Source organism: Suncus etruscus, chromosome 14 (assembly GCF_024139225.1).
Source record: "Suncus etruscus isolate mSunEtr1 chromosome 14, mSunEtr1.pri.cur, whole genome shotgun sequence".
Taxonomy (NCBI): Eukaryota; Metazoa; Chordata; class Mammalia; order Eulipotyphla; family Soricidae; genus Suncus; species Suncus etruscus.
In genome coordinates this window covers 83,989,756-84,004,958 of record NC_064861.1, presented here as the reverse complement: position 1 = coordinate 84,004,958, position 15,203 = coordinate 83,989,756, and the positions used below count along the sequence as shown (strand labels likewise).

General features: G+C 56.5%; 1 protein-coding gene and 1 non-coding gene across 2 annotated transcripts; one reads left to right on the top strand and one right to left on the bottom strand.

Moving 5' to 3' along the window:
- The first annotated feature begins 715 nt into the window (after nt 1-715).
- Nucleotides 716-808, top strand: TRNAI-UAU (transfer RNA isoleucine (anticodon UAU)). The gene is given in 2 exon segments: nt 716-753; nt 773-808. It is a non-coding gene; the product is annotated as a tRNA-Ile (tRNA).
- A 3,396-nt stretch (nt 809-4,204) lies between these two features.
- On the bottom strand, nt 4,205-6,279 carry ZFP36 (ZFP36 ring finger protein). The gene is made up of 2 exons (XM_049787200.1): nt 6,209-6,279; nt 4,205-5,358 (listed from the first exon to the last, which is right to left on the bottom strand). The coding sequence occupies exons 1-2, from the start codon at nt 6,230-6,232 to the stop codon at nt 4,390-4,392; spliced, it is 993 nt and encodes a 330-aa protein (XP_049643157.1). The 5' UTR covers nt 6,233-6,279; the 3' UTR covers nt 4,205-4,389.
- Between the last annotated feature and the right edge of the window lie 8,924 nt (nt 6,280-15,203).

Below are 15,203 nucleotides of genomic sequence, written 5' to 3'. Positions count from 1 at the left end.
CGAATCTCGAGGAGCCTGGGTGCAACTTCTCTCTCTTCTCCTCCAGCCCGGGAGCCGGAGTTGTTCTTGCGAGCACTTGGGAGAGCTCCGCGACGGGATGTGGCCCGGGACTTCCGAACCCGATCGTCCGGGAGAGGGCGCTGTCACCCGGCTGGCTCCTTGGGGTCCTCGAACCCCGACTTCGGAGTCCTGGGGCGCCGGAGTCTTAAGACCCTGGTGGACCCCCTCCGGCTCCGGGGGACCCGGGACTCCGGTGGTGGAGGCGCCACCACATCTGGGTCCGATCCCAGCTGTGGGGCAGAGGGGGGCAGTCGTCTGGGGCGCCCCCACCCTCTCCCCTTCCCTTCCCCGGCCTCCCGGGCTCATATCCTGTGCCCGCCCGCGGGGGGGAGGGGCCGCCTTCCGGCCGCCCGGGCCACAAAGGGTTAAAAGCCCCGCCTCCTTCATGAATATTCATGAAATGCAAAATGCACACCCATTCCCCCACGCCCCACATTCCAGTAAGCCTCGCAGACTTTTTTTTTTTTTTTTGCCTTTTACAGCCAGAGGCTCGGAGGCGTGAGAAACCCGGAGCCGACCGCAGACCGTCTCCTATTGGTCGGCGGGAAGATGGGATTTGCATAATGCAGTAGAGGGCGGAGCCTCCGAAGCTGACCTGGGAAGTCACGTGGCTCGCACCGCCTGAAGAACCCCGCCGAGCAAGGGTGCGGCCGGAGCTCCAGTGGCGCAATCGGTTAGCGCGCGGTACTTATATGGCAGTGCAGGCGGAGCGATGCCGAGGTTGTGAGTTCGATCCTCACCTGGAGCACTTTTGGCAGTTTGAGTTTTGCTTTTCCGAAGGGAAACAGCTTCTAGGTCAGCCTGTGTATCTCCGCATTCTTTTAGTGGAATGGCTATTACAATCTTCGGAGTCCCTGTGGGTCTGGAGAAAAGGAGATTTGGGAGTTATTTGGGGGAGATGCTGTTTTTATTCAGACCACTAGAGGGTAGTATCACCCCTTAGAAGCCCGAGCTATAATTGGGCCCGAAAAAATCTCGGTTTAAGACTTGTCCATGTGTCAGGTCTTGGGCCTCGGCAAAACTATGTGGATGACGCTTTCTCTTTGTACACTTTTCTCAGCCTTGGTCTTCTTCCTCCTCCCGTTTTATTGAGATGTAATTGGTGTACAACATCAGTCCAAGGTGCACAAATAATGATGTTTGTGTCTACTGAGGCATGATGACTATACTAAGTTAACAGCAATGACCTCACTTTTTTTCTTTCCTATCTTCAAGTTTTTAACTTTCTCTTTCCCTTACCTTTTCTGAATCTCTTTCCCAGTAACTCTTTCCCTCATTGTTTCTAAATAGTTTTCCTCTGACATAATTCCTCCCCCCCCCCGATATTTTTTAAAAGGACGTGAACAAGCTTTTGTTTAAAGTTGAGGGGTGAAGTAGACAGTAAGCAAACCAAGCAGACAGAACCGTTTTTCAAAACTACTTCGAATGGAAAAATAAAATGATACTTGGAAGGAAGATAAAAAGAAAACAAAGTAGAGATGCAGCCTTCTGAGCATTTGACATTCTAATCAAAGGGAGGTAGATTGTGAGAAACAAGAAGAGTACAGCTGACATGTTCGCTGGTCATAAAGGTCATGGAAAAACTAGAAGCAAAAGTAGAAAAGATGGGGGAGTGGGAAGTGGGGTGTGGGTTACATGAACAAGTGTCAAGAGACCATCTCACTGAAGAGACATTTGAACAGACCCCGGAGTGGGGAGCAATTTGGGGCAATGAGTCATGGGTACACCTGGGGGTGTGTCCCAGACAGAGCAAAGACCCAGTGACTGAAACACAGCACGTCAGCTGTATTGGGGAAAGACCTAAGAAGCTTCTTGTGACTACAGCAGTGACTAAAGATGGGAACCCGGCTAAGTAGGATTTTATGGAAACTGAGTCAGGCTGCGTGATACCAGGTTCCCTCGGGGTTGGCAGGTGTTGGAGCCAGAGAGTAGGGCAGGGCCCGGTGATGGGGAGGAGCCACTGAGATGAATCAGGTGGAAACCTGAGCTAAAAGCAACCTAGGTAGGTGTGGGCCAGAAGTGGGAGGAGTATTAGAGTTCTTTTTTGTTTGTTTGTTTGTTTGGGGGCGACAACCTGTGGTTCTTGTTTGCAAATCAAGAGCTAGTGCCTGATGGTGCTGGGATGGGGGGAACGACATGCCTGGGGTCTCCAGTCTGCAATGCACCCTGAGACTATCAACCCGAAGTGAGACTTTTGTTTGTTTGTTTTTGGGTCACAACCGGCAGCGCTCCGGGGTTCCTCCTGGCTCTACACTCAGAAATAGCCCCTGGCAGGCTTGAGGGACCGTATGGGATGGCTGGATTCGAACCACCGTCCTTCTGCATGCAAAGCAAACACCCCATCTCTCAGCCCCCCACCCCCAAAGTGAGACTTTTCAGCCAAGAACCAGTTCCTTATTTCTTGCAGCGTCTCTAAAGGTGTCTATCTCGTGTCAAATATCTCCTATCTCCCACCAAAATGTCTTGCAGGCTCAGGTTTTTTTTTTCCTCAACCTTCTCGAGGGCATCTGAGTGAGTCCTTTCCTATCGATGGGCTGGTAGAAAGAGAAAGCAGAAGGGTGGGGAGGGCCTGCCAGTCCGTGGGCAAAGGGCAAGTGGACCAGAGGTAGGGACAAGAAGGAGGGACAAGGAAAGGGAAACCAGGGGAGAGCGCTGTGGCCAGGAGGGAGAAGTGGGGAGCTGGGAAAAGAGTGAGAAAAAGCAGAGAGAAAGAGAGGGGAGCTGGAGAGGAAAAAAAAAAAGAGGAAGGGGAGAAGAAATGGGGGGCAGCCCGGAAAGGGCCAAAAAAGGGGTGACAGGGAAGAGCAAGCCAGGCAGCAGGGGTGGGAAGGGAGGGAGGCGCAGCAAGGCCAGAAGAGGCGGCCCCGAGGCCGAGGCGGGGTATGCGAGGGGGAGCGATTTGGGGGAGCCCAGGGGGTGGAGGAGGAGGAGGACAGGGAGGAGGCCTGGGCGGAAGGGGCGCGGGGCGACTTCCGGGCAGCCCCACTCCCGTCCCCGGGTTAGTTCCGCCGCCTCTGGCCTTGTATGGGCCGAGGCCGTGCGTGTGAGGCTCCCGGGTAAAGGGGGGCCCGCCCCCTCCCCACCCTGACGCGATCTCCTCAGCAAAGACCCCGGATGGAAGTCTCCGAGCCCACTTCCGGGGCGCCCCCTTTTCCCGCCCCCGCCGCCCTGGGCCTGGGCCTGCGCCCGGGCACATTCCGTCCTCCCCGCCGCGCCCGCTCGGCCCGGCCAGGCCCGGCCCCGTCCGTCCGCCCGCGCGCGCTGGGTCACGGAACCCCGGGGAGACGGGCAAGCTGGGGGGGCCCCCCTACACCCCAGAACTGGCTCTCCCGGTTCCTTGCTTGGTGACCTCACCTGGCCACGCCCCCTCAGGTGCTGGGGTGACGCCACTTCCTGCCAGGTAAGCGCTGCCACTGCGCCAAGGTGAGCAGCGGAGGCCAAGGGCGGGCCCAGCCTAAGCCCAGACTTTGCACAAGCAGAGACACACACACACACACACACACACACACACACAACCTCCTTGCCAAAGAAAAACCTGGGGCCCAGTTTTCTTTCCAAAGGGTTTCTTTTTTTATTTAAGAAATCTCCAAGCACACAAAAATAAATTTCTTAATATATATATATATTACTTAATATATTAGGATAGCATACTTTTTTAATAATAATTATCTCATCGTTGGCAATATCACAAAAACAAACGACAAAAACGGGAGGGGAGGGGGAAATAATATACACACACGACGAAAGGCAGACGACCCAATATATATAAATACTATAAAATCTTTTAGAATAAATAAAGTCGTCATAAATAAAGGCGCCCCCCCCCCCCAATAAGGCTGGGTGGCGTGGGGTAAGGGTAGGGGACAGGACAGGACTTGGCAATAGGTTTGGCTAAGTTGATTTTGGAAAAACAAATTTTTTGAGCACCAGGATTCTGCCTTGGGGAGGATCCTCAAAGGGGGGGGTGAGGAAGAATAGGGGTTTTGGGGGGTGGGTGGGAGTGAGGGGCTTATTATTATTCACAGCATCGGGCAAGAGTTGTGGGGGAAAAGTTCTCGGCTGCTTGCTCTGGAATCTGTTCCATTTTTTTTTCCCTCCAAGGACCCCAGGAAACCTCTTTCTGCGAACACTGCTCTGTGGGGCGCTGGGGGCCTGCCCCAGCGCGGTGGAGGGGGGATTAATGCACTGATAACCGGAGAAGGGGGAAGAGACTGACTGCTTAGGAGCCCCAAGATGGGAAGCCCGCAGAGTGCAAAAAAGAGGTGGCCCCCCACCCCTTGAGATTCAACTGGTTTGCAGCAGCGGGGCCGGACCCCTTTGCTCCCTCTCTCACTCAGAGACAGAGATTCGGTTGAAGATGGGGAGCCTCCGAGCTGGGGACGGCTGGGAGGGCCCGAACACCCCAGTCTCGAAGACAGGAGAGTCGGAGCCCCCCAGGCTGCTGCCGCTGCTGCCATAGTCTTCGGGATCGGAGCCCAGGGAGTGTGCGGAGGGGCTCCGGGGCAGGTCCCCCAAGGGGCCCCACACGCTGCAGCTGCTGGTGCTGGCCGCCGTGGCCCTGCGGCACGAGGGGCAGCAGCCCGACACGGCGGCGGGGTCCCTGCGGGCCACGGGGGTGCCGGGGGCTGCGGAGAAGGCGGAGGGCGACAGAGGCAGGTCGCCCGGGGGTGGAGGCGGCGAGCTGGACGGCGAGAAGGACAGGGCCGGGCCGGGCAGGCCGGAGAAGCTGATGCTCTGCCGCAGCACATGGGGGTGGCCGCGGGCCGCCTGGTCCTCGCTGAGGTTGTGGATGAAGTGGCAGCGCGAGCCGTAGGGGCAGCGGCCCTGGAGGTAGAACTTGTGGCAGAGCTCCGTCTTGTACTTGGGGTGCCGGTTGGCCTGGCGCAGCTCCCCCAGGCCGTGGGCGAACTGGCACTTGGCCCCGTAGCGGCAGCGGCCGCTCTCCGAGAAAGTCCGGCACAGCTCGGTCTTGTAGCGGGACGACGCGGTGCTGCCGGCGACGGTGGGCGTCGTCGAGGTGGGCGAGGGCGACAGCTCAGGGCCCGGGCGGGGCGCTAAGGGGGCGAACCCCGGCGGCGGGGGCACCCAGGCGCAGCTCCGGCCCTCGACCAGGCTGGTGGAGCGGCCGGGCAGGCGGGGGCCGCCGCCCAACGACGACGAGGACGACGACGAGCAGGAGTCGCCCGAGCTCCAGGGACCCCCCGAGGTGGCCCAGGGCGCCGCCAAGGCCGCCGCCGCCGTCGTGGGCTCCGCGTCCCCGTGGTCGGATGGCAAAGCGGGGCTCAGGGACAGGAGGCTCTGCGGGGAAAGAGCGATGGGGATTAAGACACCGAAAATGCAGGGGTGACGCTCCACCCCAGCTGCAGGGCACCTCGCCTCGGAGCCTGCCAGGCCGGTTTGTGGGTTCCCGGACAGAGCCCCACCCGAGCGCAGGGGAGGGAAATAAAAAAAATCCTTGGGTGCAGAACCACCGGGAGCAAGATTGGAATGGTTTTTTTTTCTGGATTTATTCCCAACTGACACGTCTCCCGAGCCTGAGTCCGATGGGGGACACCCCCTAGCCCCCCCAAAAGGCAGGACACACACTGGGCCAACAGTTTTTGCGCCTCCGGCCTCTCTCTCTGTCGGATGGGATCTGATCCCATCAGGGTTTCCAGTTTCACAACTGTAGGAGCGTGCAAAGTTGAGCGAGCACGTCTGGCTCGAGGTCGGTCCCAGGGACCGACTTCCTCTGTTGGGGAGCTGGGAGCCAGTTTCCCCTCACCCGCAGACTCAGACGCGAACCCCAGCAACGCCTCCGCGCAAAACCGCGCCCTCAGCAAACTAGGGGGGTCAAGAGCCAGGTAAAAAGCGGGGGCCATTTCCGCCTGGGCCGGGCCAACAGTTCCCGAAGCCTGTAACTCCAAGGTCGGGGGGCTCTCAACGTCCACCTCCGGAGCTTGTACAGCCAGGGAAGGGGGGACAAGACAACCGGGCAGCAGTGAAAAAAAAATCTATTCACTCCCACCAGCCCGGGCCAACTTCGTGGGGAACTTCGACTTGATATCAGAAGTCAGGGAGGGGGGGCCCGGAGCCGTCACCCCAAGTTTGGGAAGGAAATCAAAGGTGTGCGGGTCTCGCCTCGGGGTGCCGGCCGGCGGGGACTCACCTCGTAGATGGCGGCGAGATCCATGGCGGCTCGGAGGGCCGGTCGGCACTGGGGTTCGCCGAAAGTGGGAACGCAGGAGGCAGGCTACGGCCCCGGCGTCCCAGGCCCGACTTTATACCGCCGGAGTGGGCGGAGCGGTTTGTGGGGCGGGTAGGGGTGGGGCGGAGAGGGGCGCTTCCCGGACACACGCCCCCAGGCCTGCCGGCCCGCCCCAAGCTGGCGGGGGTGGCCCCGGCCAGGCCAAGCCAGGCCCTCTTTTCCCTTCCCCTCCTCTCTTCTCCCCGCTTCTCTGCACACCCCCCAACTCGGCTCCTTCGGGCTCACGGGTGATCGCGACCCGGCAGGGCACGTCTGGGCTTTCTGGGAGAGGGGGTGTCGGTCCACTTTCAAGGGGGTAGGAAAAGAAGGGAACTGGGACGGAGGTGGGTGCAGGGCCCTTGGGAGAATTGACCGGGGCAGAGGCCGAGAGGACGTACACACTGCTGTGACCCACGGAGAGGGAGGAGCCGGGAGAACTGGGGACAAATGGGGGAGACCTTATGGGAAAGACTTACAGGCAGGTAGGCAGACACACACAGGGGGAGACCCAGGGAGACTAGCTTCAGGAGGGGTGCTTGGGTAAAGTTAGGAGAGGAGATTTGCCCCCAGACTGCAGAATTCAGAGGTGGGAAAGGAAGGGATGAAAGGAAAAGATTTGATAAAGGAGGAGAAACAAACCAACACTCAAAGCAACAGAAAGAACAGAAAGATCAAACAGGTCTGAGGGGTGTATGAGGCAGATAGGGGGATCCCACTACAGCCCAAACTCAAGTCTGATGGGTTTAAAGTAGGCCTGAAGAGTCCAGATCTCAAAACCAGGCTCTTCCTGTTTTATGTTTTTTTGGTTTTGGGGGGAGGTGTGTATTTTGGGGGGAGGTGTGTATTTGGGGTTTTTTGTTTTCAGACACACCCTGTTGTGCTGACTACACCCAGTTGGGGGGTGAGGGAGGAGCTGGTCTCAGAAGAGTATGCAGGGGGGAAGGGGGAAGAGCATCTGTTTGCAAAGCATGCACTGGCTCAGAGCTCTCTCCCTTTTTTTTTTTTTTTTTTTTTTTTTTTTTTTTTTTTTTTTTGTTTTTGGGTCACACCCGGCAGTGCTCAGGGGTTACTCCTGCCTCTGCACTCAGAAATAACTCCTGGCAGGCACGGGGGACCCTATGGGATGCCGGGATTCGAACCACCATCAGTCCTGGGTTGACTGCGTGAAAGGCAAAAGCCGTACCACCGTGCTATTTCTCTAACCCCAACCTCTCTTTCAAGGCGGGCTCCTCATTTCTACCTCCAGTCTTGAGACTGAAGTCCCAACATAGGTGGAGAGACTGGGAAGAGGGGCTCATTTCCCAATTCCTGGGCCGCCAGAGCCTCCACTTCAATTTTGGGGTTACTCTAGCTCCCCAGAGTCCCTAGTCTTTTTCAAAAATGACTGACCTGAGTATCCATTCAGGTCGCTGCTTGTGGAGTTTCATTTAAGTAAAGCGGGCTTGAATAGAAGTCAGCAAGCGATTCTTGACTTCTAGAGAAGAAAGACAGCTGCCTGATATATATTCAGGCCTGGACAAACTGCTGTTTGCGTTCTCAAGAAAAATCGAGGCCCCCACACATAAAATTGGGTGCTATTTTATCATTATTGCTTAGAAAGCAATAATAAGGTGAGAGAAATGGGGGTTCCTCAAAGGATGGGTTTCCTTTTGAGGGGGCCACACCCGGCCTTGCTTGGGGATCTCACTCAGAAATTACTCCTGGTAGGCTCTGAGGAACCATATAGGATGCTGGGGATCCAATCTGCGCCCATTTAACTCACATGGGCTAAGTCTTTTTTTTTTTTTTTTTTCTTTTCTTGTCCTGGGGGTGTTGTTGGCCCGTACAAAACTCGGGCAAGATCTGGAAAGAAAACGTCCATTTTCCGGATCTTGAGCTGGCTGCTCGGAGGAGTACAAAGTCGAGGGGTTGGGGGGAACCGGGGTACGGGTAAGAAATCCTGACCACAGCAGCGTGCAGTTTGCAAAAGTGGAAAGTTCGCTCTTGCCGGCTCGCACCGACGACGACGTGGGGAGAATGTCCCAGGCAGACCTGCCAGGCCGCCGAGTGACAGCGAGGGGGAATCCCTGGTGCGGAGCTTGCTGGGGCCGGGCCGAGGGGCCTTCCCGGCGGTCCCGTGAGCCGGCGGCCGCAGGCGGGCCTGGCACGGTCGCAGCCGCCCGTGACTCACTTGCACGGGGAGGACAGAGGTGGGGAGGGTTCGGTTCCTGGAAGCCGTGACGACGAGGAGGCGAAGCCGGGACGCCCGGGGTTCCTCTCCAGTAACCAGGGCTCCCTCCGGTCGTCTGTAAACAGAGGCTCGAGGACTTGGGGGGAAGCGGGGCGGGGCCTGGCAGGCAGCCTCCTTTCGGCCGGCCGGCCCGGGCTGCACTCCAAGTTCTTCTGCCACGCAGAGAGGGCTGAGACGGCGGGAAAAGTGGGAGGTGGGAGTCACCCCCGGGTCGGCTGGGGGCTGCAAAACACCCCCACCAAGGAAGAGGGTGGTAATGGGATTTGGGGGGGGTTCGAGTTTCGATTCCCTGCGGCCTGGGAACGTTCCCCATCCCTGAGTCAGGCCCACCCCGTCCCCCTGCTCCCATCTGCACGCTGAGTCATCGTGCCCCGTGTGGTGGGTGGGGATGGCACTAGTGGGGGGCGGAGGAGGAGGGATGGGGGAGTGCACGCCAGGACCCTCCACCCTCGGGGCAGCCGCTGCACCCCGTCACCAGGCTTGGCTGGGCCCCCGTTCCAGAGCTTAAGAATCCCGGGGTCACAAGCCACTTTGGATCCGCACTGGGCAGACACGGGCAGGCGTTGGGGTGCGGTGCTTGCTGTCCCCAAGGCCAGCTTCTCCGAGGCCCCACCCTACTCCACCCCGGGCTCTCTCCGGGCTAGGATTTAGGGGTGTGCAGGCCCCCACAGCCCCCCAAGTCCCAGCTGCCCAGCCTAGCCCAGCCTGGGAGGAAGTCCAGGGCGACTCCTCCCTGCTCCCCACGTAGCCGGCGGGAAAATCCGTGGCCCGGGAATCCCCTCTAGGATGCTGGCCGGGCCGGCCGGGGTCCCCCAGCAGCAACAGCACTTGGGGCCGGCCGGGCGGAGGGAGGGGGGAAAGGGGCGGAAACCCGAGAAGCTAAAAATACTGCGAGCACTTCCGGCCGGGCCTGGGGGGGAAGGGACCCGCGCGCAGTTTCCAGAAAAACAAGCGGGGGCCCGGACGGGACGGGACGGGAAAGGCGGGGGTGTGGGAGCCGCCAGCGGGGGGCCCCGGCACGTGTGGGGACCCACCCGCTGGTGCCCGGCTTCCTGGGTGCCTGTGCCTAGGCGGCGTCGCTCGCCGGTGTCAGGTTGCACACGTTGACTTGGCGTGTGGGCCTCCCTGGAACGGGGCTTCGGGGTGGCCCTCGGCCGGCCGGACGTGGGATTTGCACCCCGATCTGCCTGCGGGCGGCGTCGCTGCACACACCGCGGTGGCACCTGCAGTAGTGACTCAGGGCCAGTGTGGCCGGCCTGCAGGGACAGGGTGGAGTCAGTTACCCTTGGGGGGGAATGCAAGAAGGTGTGTTTGTGAGCTAGTGCACGGCTGGCTGTCACTAGGGGTGTGTGTGTGTGTGTGTGTGTGTTTCACACACCGGTTGTGGGCTGCAAGGCTGCTGAGTTATCACTAGGTGTGTGAACGAAAAGTGTGCATGCAAATGTATGTGGGAGCCCTATTGGCCCCCGCTTTTTTATTTTGGTTTTTGGGTCTCACCCGGTGACGCTCAGGGGTTTCACCTGGCTATGCACTCAGAAATCGCTCCTGGCTTGGGGGACCATATGGGACACCGGGGATGGAACCCAGGTCTGCCCTGGGTCAGCCTCCGTCCAAGGCAAACGCCCTACCGCTGCGCTATCACTCCGGTCCGGCCTCTGGGCCCTTTTGTTGTCATGACTTTGTCACTAGGTGCGAGAGTGAAAGTGTATGTGCGTAAGCTCGGCGCTTGCAGACTTGCAGACCGGCAGACAGCCTGTCACGAGGTCCCTGCTCCCTCATCGGTCGCTGGGGCCTGGTGTGGGGTGTCCCTGAGAGGCTGTGTCGCCTCCGGGGGCGGGTTGCTTTGTCGGTGAACTTTGGCTCCTGACGTTAGTTAAGGGAGCCGGAGGGGGTGGCAGAGACAAGACACGCAGCTCCCCAGACACGCAGCTCCCTAGCTCTCGCACCTGAGCAGCTTATCTCGATGATAACTGGGTGCACAGGGCTGAGTCAGCCCGGGCTGGGCTGAGGCCACGATGGTGCTTCAGATAGCAGCCTTAGTGGTGGTTGGAGGGTTGTTGGTAGATTTGCATGGTGGGGTTATGCCTGAGCTATTTGTGGGCCACCCTGACTGTAGGAGGGGGTGTATGCTGTTCTCTGCAGGGGACAGGTGTGCCCTTTGAGGCCTGTGGGGCTGGGCCTATCTTCTTGTGCTCAAGGCTGGCCAACTTCCCTTTGTGTCTGCAAGGAAAAAAAAAAAAGAAAGAAAAGAAAAGTGCTCCCTGAGGGCCAGAGAGATAGTACTTGCCTTGCACCCCACTTGTTTGATCACCAGCACCCTATAGGGGTCCCTGAGTACAAAGCCAGGAGTCAGCCCTGCACACCCCAGGTGTGGCTCCAAAACCAAACAAGGAGGAGGAAAGATGAAGCCAGAGAGATAGCATAACACTGCAGACCGGTTTCCATCCCTGGCATCCCATAAGGTCTCCTTACCTAGCCTGAAGTAACCCCTGAGCGCCACTGGGTGTGGCTCAAAAAACAAAACAAAACAAAACAAAACAAAAAAAAATAGGAAAGAGGCCAGAGGGATAGTACAGTGGAGAGGGTGCTTTCCTGCACGCAGCTGACACTGGTTGGGTCCTTGGTGACCCATATGTTCCCAGAACCCATCAGAAGTGACCCCTGAATGTAGAGACAGGAGTAAACTCTGAGTACCTCCGGTGTGGCCCTAAAACAAAACGACAAAAAGTAAATAAAAAGGGGTCAGAGAGATAACACAGTGGTAGGGCGTTTGCTTTACATGCATCCAACTCAGGAGGACAGTGGTTCCATCCCATCAGCATCCTATATGGTCCCCCAAGGAGCGATTTTTGAGTGCAGAGCCAGGAGTAACCCGAGTGCCGCCAGTTGTGACCCAAAAACCAAAAACCAAAAAAAAAAAAAAAAAAAAAGGGAAATAAAAAGACTCCTTTGACTTGCCCCACTTTATTTTCCCCCCACTTCTTGACTAATCTTTGGGCCTCCATATTGTCCCCTAAATACCTCTGGAACTTACTCGTGCCCAGGATGTCCAAGACCTAACCCCTCTCCTTCAAGCAGGATCCAAGACCCCCTTCTCAGGGTCTGTCACCTCAGTCTAGGATTTTTTTCTTTTGTTTTGTTTTTAGTTTGGGACCACACCTCGCAGCGCTCAGGTTATTCCTGGCTCTGCGCTCAGAAATCACTCTTGGCAGGCTCAGGGTACCTTATGGAATTCCAGTATCAAACCCAGGATGGCCGTATGCAAGGTGTACCCTACTTGCTGTGCTATGCTATTCCTCCAACCCCAGACTTTGGGGGGGGGGTTGGGTCACAGCTGGCAGCGCTTAGGGGTTATTCCTGGCTCTGCACTCAAAAATCGCCACTGGCAACCTTGGAGGACTATATGGGATGCTGGAAATTGAACCACCGTCTATCCTGGGTTGGCTGCCTGCAAGGCAAACACCCCACTGCTGTACTACTGCTCTGGCCCTGGCCTTGAATTTTAAGACTGATTAGTGGACAGAGTATGTGTGGGTTAGTTAAAGTGTGATTGGAAGTGCCAGAGGGCCATTAGAGGAGTAATATGCTGCTGCACTTTTCTTTTAAAATTTATTTATTTATTTTTGGTTTTTGGGTCATACCCGTTAGCGCTCAGAGGTTACTCCTGGCTCTAAGCTCAGAAATCGCTCCTGGCAGGCTCGGGGAACCATACTGGATGCCGGGAGTCAAACCACTGTCCGCCCTGGGTTGGCCACATGCAAGGCAAACGCCCTATCACTGTACCATCGCTCTGGTCCAGTAAGCAATTTTAAAATCATCTTGTCTCTTTAGTCCACCCATTTAGACCATAATATTACATACCTGGGGGCAGAGTAATAGTACAGCAGGCAGGGCCTTTGTCCTATTGAGGTTGATCCCTGTCATCCCAAATGCCAGGAGTGCCAGGTATATCCCCCAAACAAAAACATACCCTTAATTCCCTAACCTAAGCTTCAGAAGAAAACCTTGCTTGCTTTTGTAATGATTCTTAATCGCCTATTTCTCCATTTTTGTTCTGGGGCCACACCCACCCACATTGCAAGCAGCTACTCCTAGCACAGTGCTCAGGAGGCCTGCTGGTCCCTCCCAACCAGGAATTTTTTAGCCAGCCACCGCCTGCAGACATACTGTAGCTCAGAACTTTCCTTTTTTGTTCTTTGAGCCACAGCCAACTGTGTTGAGGAGTTACTTCTCTTTTTCTTTTCTTTTTTTTTTTTTTTTTTTTTGTTTTTTGGGCCACACCCGGCGGTGTTCAGGGGTTACTCCTTGCTGTTTGCTCAGAAATAGCTCCTGGCAGGCACGGGGGACCATATGGGACACCGGGATTTGAACCAACCACCTTTGATCCTGGATGGGCTGCTTGCAAGGCAAACGCCGCTGTGCTATCTCTCCGGGCCCGAGGAGTTACTTCTAACTATGCTCAGAAATCACTTCTGGGGAGACTCGGGACTATATGGGATGCCAGGGATCAAACGTGGGTCTGTTAGATGCAAGGCAAACGCCCTACCAGCTGTGCTATTGCTCCAGCCAGGTTTAGACCTTTCAGTAAGAGGATTGTTGACTTGGTGTTGGCTGCATTCAAGACCTTGCACTTTAAACCTGGTACTGGATGCAGGAAATACTAAAGGAAGAGTCAGGGTGCGGTTAGAAAGATAATAAACCAGAGAAAGTCCCCCTATGGGCTGGCAGGAATGGGAGAATGGGCCCGGGATAATGCAGTAGAATCAGGGGTCTCAAACTCAATTTACCTGAGGGCCTCAGGAGGCAAAGTCGGGGTAATCCTTGACTGCAAAGTCAGTAGTAAGCCTGGAACATTGGGGTGTGTGACCCAAACAACTAAAACAAAACAAAACAAAACAAAAAGATTCCTCTAGGGAAGGGCCACAAAATGTTGTAAGGAGATTGTAAACGGGCCAGCCACAAGTTTGAGACCCCTGCTAATCCTCACCTACATTCTACCCTTGTCTCATCACTTTGCAAGTCTTAATTTCAATGCAAAGTGCTGATCTAGCCCCTATTTAAGACACTCTGTGAGGAGGGTATTCAGCTTACTCAGGAATCCCCATCCCCAGCTTCCCTTTTCTTTCCTTTCTGCTGAATTTGGCCAAAACTTCTCATTGTTTTGGGACCACACCAAGCGATGCTAGGGGTTACTCTCGGTTCTGCACTTCTAGTTATTCCAAGTTCTGCTGCACTTCTCCTGGAGTCAGGGGACCTTATGGGGTGTCGGGGATAGAACCCAGGTCTACCTTGTGCAAGGCAAACACCCTACCCTTACTGGCTCTACTACCCTTTTTTTTTTTTCCTTCTCAAGCCACATTGATGATGCTCAGGGTTTACTTCTGGCTCAGGACTCGGGGATCACTTCTGATGGGGTCCAGACGACCAAGTAGGATGCAGAGGATCAAACCAAACCAACCCTGGTCCACTACCAGCATGAAGCAGTGAAGGGGAAGTGGTAAGCACCTTCCCACTTCCCTCTCTCTCCCTCCCCCAACTTTCGATCTTGACTGCCTGCGGGAGGACCAGCCACTGATCTTCCTCTCTGGCTCAAGTCTCCCTTCCCATCTATCTCTCCACCGTCTTTCAGGGGCACGCCAGTTCTGCATGGAGCTTGACCACATGAGCTCGATAAAAGTGGAACAGATTTGGGGTGCGTACTTCCTGTGTGCCCTTTTAGCTCTGCAGCTGTCACCCCAGCACGTGTCTCAGCATCTTGCTGGATGTAGACCCCCACCCCATCCCCGTGCTGTTGGATGCTGGAGTGTCATACCCCCTCCCACCACTGTACACAACTGAGACAGCCCTAACTTCTGCAGGTGTCCCTGAGCTGGAGTTGGCTCAGCATCATGTTGGGGGGGGGGGGGCAGTGCTGCTTCAGAGTTACCTGGAGATTATACATGAAGGTATGAAGGGGTGTTGAGTTGACTGCCTATGTGAACCCCACAAGACTTTGGGCCCCAGGGAGTCCGGCACTAATGTAGATATCTCCTGGAGGTGTGACTAAATTCCAGGTCAATGGCCCTTAAGTGGGGCTAGATTGTCCGTGAAACTGGGGAGTCCTAAGGAGAGAGAAAGTCCTAAGCTGAAAGAAATGGGTTGCAGGCTAGAGAGATGCTCAAAGTGTTGGAACACTGCATAGTACTTGGAGCATCTCAGGGAACAAACCCAAGTAGCAAGACAGGGATAGGTCCCTAAGTGGAAGCCCTGTGGTGGCACTTCAGGAGTTCTGGGAGCCTGGGCAGCACCCCAACACTAGGCAGGTGGGACCACAGGCTCAGGTCAGTCCCAGCGCGTCATACTTAGCTGCTTGAGACTGGGACCTGAAGCTGCTGCGTGCTGACAGGGGACCCAGGCTCAGAAATACTGGGTGGTGACACCCACCAGGCCAAGTCACTGAGTCACAGCCCATAGCTGGGCCGTGGCTTCGCCCTGCACTTGTCCAGGCTTGAAGGCCTGGGCTGAGCATCCTTAAGGGAAGCCTGCTCAGGATGGGCAGTGAGGTGCCGGAGCACTCCCCCTCCTCAAGGTCTGCTTCCCGGAGCCCAGGCCGCTTGCCCGCCAGGTTCTTCCCCAAGTCTGATGATTCACCTCGACTGTGGCCTTTTCACTTCTCTTTTGGGGCTAAAAATATGGGACCCAGGCACC

Excerpts from the sequence above, each read along its gene's own strand:
- ZFP36 (XM_049787200.1), bottom strand. The coding sequence starts at position 6,232 with ATGGATCTCGCCGCCATCTACGAG. Across the intron at positions 5,359-6,208 it reads ATCTCGCCGCCATCTACGAG|AGCCTCCTGTCCCTGAGCCC; the intron begins GTGAGTCCCCGC and ends CTTTCCCCGCAG.